At 38.2% G+C, this 7,698-nt stretch overlaps 1 protein-coding gene across 1 annotated transcript; it reads right to left on the bottom strand.

Moving 5' to 3' along the window:
• Nucleotides 1–402: 402 nt before the first annotated feature.
• Nucleotides 403–5,307, bottom strand: LOC122062661 (alpha-xylosidase 1). Its single transcript, XM_042626306.1, has 3 exons — nt 5,002–5,307; nt 4,207–4,889; nt 403–2,538 (listed from the first exon to the last, which is right to left on the bottom strand). The coding sequence occupies exons 1-3, from the start codon at nt 5,232–5,234 to the stop codon at nt 662–664; spliced, it is 2,793 nt and encodes a 930-aa protein (XP_042482240.1). The 5' UTR covers nt 5,235–5,307; the 3' UTR covers nt 403–661.
• Between the last annotated feature and the right edge of the window lie 2,391 nt (nt 5,308–7,698).

Below are 7,698 nucleotides of genomic sequence, written 5' to 3'. Positions count from 1 at the left end.
TTACTTGAATATTTTTGTTTAGACTAAATTTTTAAATATGAACAAGATCTTGAGGTCTAATTTATGCACAAAATTTGGATTCATTCATCTGCCATGTGGCATACATATGAACCACCTTAATAAGCTCATCAAGGTGGGTTATTATGACAAGTTTTGCCGGCACTAGATAATTTTTGGTAAGGTACAGACTACAGAGGTCTTGAATGTAAGCCAGCCCATTTCCAGCTCTTACAATCACGCCAGATCCAATTTATGAGACTTTTGGTAAATGCAACCCAAGCACATCTGAGGCTCTAAGCATGATGCAAATGGTCCAGTGAATCCTGGCAGTATTAATTCTACAGATCAAAGTATCAAAACTTCAAAGCCTACTTCCTACCAACCTGCATATGATATATGATGTAATGAAGAAAAGAAAAAAATCTCAAATTTGCAAAGTGGTAGAAGCCTTAAAAGCCTTGTCCCTTGAGCAATCCACTACAATGTGATGAATGAACTTGAGAAGAATTATCCATCAATGGGATGAGCAGTAGCTTCTGAGCTCATCTCCTCTCCTCTCTTCTATCAAACCTAATAGTAAGCCCAAACCTTACAACATTAATAATAACTTAATAAATGGAAACCTAAAACAGAGGCAAAGAACCTAGCTACTACTTCAGTCTCAACCCTTCATGCCCATTTTCCAGGACATGGCAAAGTTCTTTCCAATAGGTAATTCCAACCCTGTAATGTCGACCATTACACTCTTCTTTTTATCTTCTCCATCCTGTAGCTCCCCCAAGAACTGGTGTTGAGTCATGCTGAACTCCACATTTGAAATGCTTGGCATTGGCTTTCCATCTACCTCAATGGCAAATGCCTCTCCCATTCCAGCCAAACCCAGGACGGTTATCTTCCCAATTTTCAAACCCTGCTCCAAAGCAAACTTACCCTCTTGAACCTCTGACCACACCTTTACTGTCTTCTGACTGACACTAGCATAGAAATCAACATAAGAGGAATACCCATTTCCAATCTTCATATCTGGGCGCTCATCATCATCAATGAAAAACTTCCCTCTAGCCTCTCCGTCGACAGCACCGGCAGGGAAGGTTACAATAAGAGTAAATGGTGTCGTTCTTGCTTCTTTAGAAGTCATACCCCCTTGTTGCATTGGGAGAATCGTATTCTGATACACATGCACGTTGATTACATGCAATGGTGCATCAAGTGTAAAGTAATCCCCACTTTTTGACACAACTGCTTGCGTCGTATCAAATAAGCTATACCAAGTGCCCTGAGGAAATAGTGCCTTCACCTCAGATGCCCCTTGCATGAGCACTGGTGAGACCATGACACTGCTCCCAAGCAAGAATTGAGTGCTCAAGCCATAGCATTCAGTGAAATTCGGGAAAGAAAAGAAAAGTGGTCGGGCCACTGGGGCACCAGTAGTATGAGCTTCGTAGTTCAAGGTGTACAAGTAAGGAAGAAGCTTGTACCGCATACCCAGTGCATTTCGAGCTGACTCTGCAACAGTGTCCCACACATAGAGCTCCTGGCTGGGAGAATAGTAATTTGCATGATCTCTTGAGAAAGGGTAGAATGCTCCCAGCTCAATCCAGCGGTTGCAGAGCTCTTCAGTGGGCTGAGGGTAAAAGCCACAGATATCTGAACCAACCATAGGCACCCCAAATATTCCAAAATTGAGCATTGTTGAGATGGAATATTTTAGGTCCTCCCATGTGGCCTTGTTATCTCCTGTCCAATGTGCAGCGTACGAACCTGACCCCACAAAGGTCGAACGTGTTAACACAAATGGGCGTTTTCCTTCAAGCCCTTGAAGAGCACTGTGAGTTGCAATTGCTTGAGAGAAACCATAAAGGCTATGTGCATTGTACTCCAAGACCCCATTGTAGTGAACGGCACTGGTGGCTATGGTTTTGAAACCTATAGGTTCTTGCATCGCTGAAGCATTTATTTTGTAAGGTGGATCATCCCACCTGGTTTTTGTAATGTTCTTACAATCCAGGCAGCACTCCCAACCAGCACCAGTGCCAGGGCATGGTCGATCCTTTGGGATTTGGCATTTCCCACTGCAGAAATTTGAAACTTCATTCATGTCGATCCACAAGCCATCAACAGGCACAAGTTGATGGAACCGAGTGATTTCATCAGTCCACCACGAAACACCTTTGGGGTTAAGGAAATCTGGGAAATAGACAGGACCAGGCCACACCTGAGCAAGGAAGGGCTCTCCCTCGTACTTGATGAAGATGTCATCAGCCATGGCTCGTTGATACACACCATATGAGGAATTAACTGCAATCCCAGGGTCAATGAGAACAATATATTTCATCCCCCTGGAATGGACTTCATCAAGGAAGGCCAACAGCTTTGGACGAGGGAAGTTAATAGGGTCAAGGGTGAAGTCCTTTGCTGCATCCATGTGATCATCATCATTCCAAATGACATCCAATGGGATTCGGGCCTTTCTGTAGTTCTCAACAACAGCTTCAACCACCGATACATTATGATAACCCCATCTGCATTGATGGAATCCTGCAAAGGAAAAAAATTGTGCATATTCTATTTGTCAACAACTGTGCTTTCAAAACATTTCCCTCATCCAATTTGATCATGGATTCTATGAAGAAAAACATAGATTTATATTGATTTATCTGAAAGAGAGAACAAGCTACAGGCTCTATTAAAGTGGAATACAGGCTGAGAGGGAATGTGTACAGACTTACTGTTTGTGTGGGTATATATGCCAATAGATGATACACCTTTGTAAATTTTATTTAAATGAAGCAAGAAAATATAATAGTACAGAACCCACAGAGTAGAATTTTTTTTTTTTTTTGGGTGTGTGCGTGGGTGTGGGTGGGTTTGGAATGCTGCGAGAACTTAGATAATTCCTTGACATTCAACTGAATAGCCAAAATCTAAAACATAAATTTGTCACCATATGCACATAAATGAGGACAGATTGGATATTGACAAAACAGTAAAGAGACCATACAGAAACAAAAGAATATACATATAATGCTTCATCAAAGATCTGAAGATAATGTTTCTCTCACCCTATTCATAAACCTTTCCCACTGATCCACAAATCTGGAATATTCAGTAAAGGGAATACCAAAAAGATGGGCCACGATCAGAAATCATATCAATGGTGGACACATGGAACTAAAAATCGAAAAATGAACATCCAAGACAAAATAGAAAGGTACTGCGAGCCACTAACTTAAAAATAAAAAATTAACAGGAGATATACTATGCACTAGATGGGGATGGTGGGGAACAATCATCCACTGAATGAGACCAAGGACAGATACAGAGTCACAGCATATGCACTAGTAGTAAGGTGGAAAGAAGGAAATGCTGAATTATCAACCTACCATTTCAGCTTCAATGAGATGCAGACACCTTACTCAATTAGTAGTTACAGGACAGACCTAATTAAACATCATTTCATATACAAATCAGCCATTATGTCTTGAAGCTGTTGTAGGACCACATGTTACAGAGAGTTACAACGTTGCTACATGCTTTGGGAAGGGAGGACAATTCAGCTTTAACTTTCTGTAAAGATAGGTAGAAGGGCCAGATTTTTTTATTTTGGGTGCCCTTTGCTTTATACTTTCTACCAGACAACAAAAAGCAGAGAGGTTACACGAGGAGAGACATACAGAGTACTTGAGTTCTCTCTTTTATTAACAAAACATTGTTTGAGAAGCATCTTTGATACTCCCAAGAGGTTTATGAATAAAACATTTTAACTCACAGCAAACTGTAAATTAAACCTTTTTTCTAGGGAGTACAAATACTTTCCACATTAAACAAAGTAGATATCAGATGTAATTGTAACACCAACCAGAAACCAACATAGAAATGGGACCAATCCAACAGCCCATGTGTGAATCAAAACCATCCCCTGGAGTGAATCAATCAGCATTGCCCCACAATCAATTAATTCAATTCCACAACCCCATTTTCCGTTGGCCATGTTTATAAAACCAGACAAGGCTACAGTTCAACAAAGAAATCACAATTCACAAGTCCAACTACTAAGATTAACCAATCTAGTTGATATGCAATTTATGAACCCTGCATGTCAACAGAACTCACAATATAAGCAGTGGCCCAAAGCAACCTTCATCACAAATTAAGATACCAAAACATGAAGAAAGAAAATTAAAGGGGGTCAGAAGCAAAGCGTACCTAGAGCCCAGTAAGGCATGGGAGCAGGCCGACCAACAAAAGAAGTATACTGATCAACAACAGCTAGAGGTGTTGGACCTGAGAAAAAATAGAAATCAAACACACCCCCAATAACCTTATATGTCAAAGAGGATTTCCTGTAGAAGACATCCATGCCATTACTGTTCAACAACAATACTCCGTGTGCGAAAGCCTCTCCTTTCACATTTCTGAGATCCATGTACACTGGATGTGACCCATAGAGATCTGTGTTGAGATTAATGGCTGAAATATCCGTCGTAAACAAAGTATAAGGATCGTTAGGATATAACTTAATCCCGTGTGGTTGTGTATTCTCTCCAAGACCATACAGAGAGGCATCCTCAGGCAGTTTAGTGGAGATTTGGAGATACTGATCTTTAAACACCAAATCTCCATATGGGTCTGATCCAGAAACGCTTGAATTGAAGAGGGTTTGTCCATTTGATTTTCTTCTCACTGCAAACCCAAATGGATCTGCAGTGTAGCTGAAGATGAGTTCCCCTATTGAGTAATCAGAAGGCGAAAAGAGGGTTTTTCTAGCTTTCCCAATGGTTTTCTTTACTGTAGGAGGTTGCTCTCTTGGTAGCAAGTTGTAGGGAACCTCCCATCTTGGCTGCTCTGCATCAGTGATGTGAACCCGCAATCTATCTTGTGTTTCATGCCTGTATATTCAAAGATCAAAATAATGTCAGAGAGATTCTTCATGAACCCATGAAAAATGAATCACATCACATGGTATCATTAAGAATAAAAAAATGGAGAGTTGGAACATACTTGACAAATAGCTGCAAATAAGGAATATCAGCACCATAAGTAGTAGTTTTTTGCTTCACTTGCAAGTGGCCCACAAGACCTCCATTTGGAGACTCTTCAATAGAAATCAAACGATAGCCTTGGCCAATCTTACTGGTGGATGAAGCTACACTTACACACAGAAGAAAACCAAGTATCGAACAAGAAAGAAAGTGTAGTGGAAGAGGAGAAAAAGAAGAAGAAGAAGAGGACATCCTTGCCCTGAAGGGTAGAAGCTTGGAGGACTGTTGGGACTTGGGACTGACTGTTTGGATTGGTTTATATAGCGAAGACAGAGGGGTCATCTCATCTGATACGAGTGAAATTGGCATTGTGTGATGTTATGTATGTGAAGATGATGGTCGGTGGGTCCTCTTTCTCCTTAAAATCTTGAGACTTTTCAGTTTTTACACTTCTAGTCCCTCAGATTTTTATTTTACAGATAAGAGAGAGAGAGACAGAGAGGGAGAGAGAGAAGCATCCAATGCGTTTCCCTGATAACAGATCCTCATGGTAACGCCGTCTATTTACTCACAAGGATGAGTGGGATTTGGATTTAAGAAAAGACGCTTTGCATTTGGATTTCGGAAAGGAGGAACAGACTTTTTAACTTTAGCAGATGACTTCATTTGCAATGAGATTTTGTTGAATCCATCTAACGTGTTCTTCCGTTACGGGTTCAACTGTTTTGAATTTAGCAATGGATGCCATTATTTTTGCAACCAATCTCCACATCTTGCTCAGAGGACCCTCTTCCATGGATTACTTTGGGTAATCTTAATTTCCTATAAATTGAAAATGATTCACATTCTTAGTAGGTAAAAAGTATAGAAGCGTATGGCCAAACCATACATAAAAGCTTTAGTGGGTAACCATTAAAGGTTGAGTATAGTAAGATAACTAAATTTGGTTGTTACCCGGGTTGTGGTTACTGGCAAATGCAATTCCAGGAGTAGGTGGGAAAATACCTTTTTTACTTGAGATTCGATTTCCCTATCTATTAGTAGGGGTTGCAATTATTTGGCTGCTATCTTAGATTGTTAGCAGCCAAGTTACATTCTCAATAAGATGCCATGATGCAGTCTTACCTTATTACCAAAAAACATAAGAGACAACTCTTGCCTACATCATATGGCTATATCAAAGTTGCATAGTAGTCTTCCTTAAGATAGTATCTATTTTAACTTTTGAAGTACAAAATCAATAACATTTTTCCTCAAGAAAATAATAATCACATAATATATTATAGAAAAAAAGAATACTACTCGATAGTGTTGCGTATGCTTAGATATCATGAGAAAGTGGAACTAAGTTGTAAAAAGATAGGTCTCACCCAACTCTACTTCCTTGTGTGTCTGGGCACATACGCAACACTATCGAGTGGCTTTCTTTCTCTTTATATTATATTAAAAAAATTGTTTTCCACACAGCCATTGTATTCTATGCTCTTTCATATAGATTTTTTTATTATTTTCTCTTCTCTTTTTCTGACCATGTAGTACTCATGTGAATGACACAGTTCTCAACGCTATCATATGTGTGGGGTGAAAATTTTCCCCCAACACTAGCTGCACAAGGAAGTTAGGAACCCTCTCCCTTATTTTATTTTATTTTTTTGTTAAACCCTCTCCCTTGTATTAATAACACAAAAATGAAAACCTTCTCTCTAATCTCTATGCATAGATAATATAATATATTTGGGATGTCTTAAGCATGAATGCATGATTGTCTTTCATAAGACCCCGTGAGCTTTTCATGATCTCTATATGTATATTAAATTAATCTTTTCTTAATTAGGTGCAAAACCTTGATGCTATTGATCGAGAGATACGTTGCTTTCTTTCGGATCTTTGTTCCTCAAGTTTAGAAATCTGTCTCATTCAAATGACAATAAATAAGATTTTTTTTTCTCCAAGAAAAGAGAAGAAATCAATGCTTATTTTATTCTAGGAGAGGAACATAAATACACAAGATAATAAATCTTAATCGATTATGCAGCTAACTTGTGCAATATAACCAGATCTTGTCTTAGTGCCCCAGGGCTAGGGATTAGTTTTTTTTTTTTCTCTAATCACTTGGTGGGAAGCAGATCGGTATCTCTAATCTCAATTGATATTGATCTAGATCGACTTGTATTGGTTTGTATTCATAGATTTTACTCTTTTTTTTTTTTTCTAAAATGAGGTTTATTTTTGTTCTTAACCCTTCATCCAATACCTGATTCAGGATCATTCTCTGTTCAAAGTCTAATGTTTAGGCGTGTTTAGATCTTGAGATCTTCATTTAATTTCTTTATCTTATTTTCAAAAGTATTTAATGTAACTTTTAAAATAATTGAAGTCTATTATTTCAAATAGTAACTATATTAAATGATTTAAAAAAAAAAAATTTTTTGAAACCTTAATTTTACCTTACATTTAAGCACTACATTAAATAATTTTTGGGACTAAATAAAAAGTAAAAAATAAAATTACACCTCCATTGATACTAAAAGGTGCCAATTATTTATTTATTTATTTTTGTGTAGAGCATGCTTTATAGAGGGGAGAATAAAAAAATTAGGAATATATATAAAGGCGGCAAATATTTTAGTCAGACGACAATTATGAATAGCTAATCACTTAGTTAAATCACACAAAAGAAAGTGGCATCCAGAGTTTATGCTCCCATGCAATCATT

The sequence above is a fragment of the Macadamia integrifolia genome, unplaced genomic scaffold (genome assembly GCF_013358625.1).
Source record: "Macadamia integrifolia cultivar HAES 741 unplaced genomic scaffold, SCU_Mint_v3 scaffold1081, whole genome shotgun sequence".
Lineage (NCBI taxonomy): Eukaryota > Viridiplantae > Streptophyta > Magnoliopsida > Proteales > Proteaceae > Macadamia > Macadamia integrifolia.
This window is presented reverse-complemented; position numbering and strand designations above follow the sequence as displayed.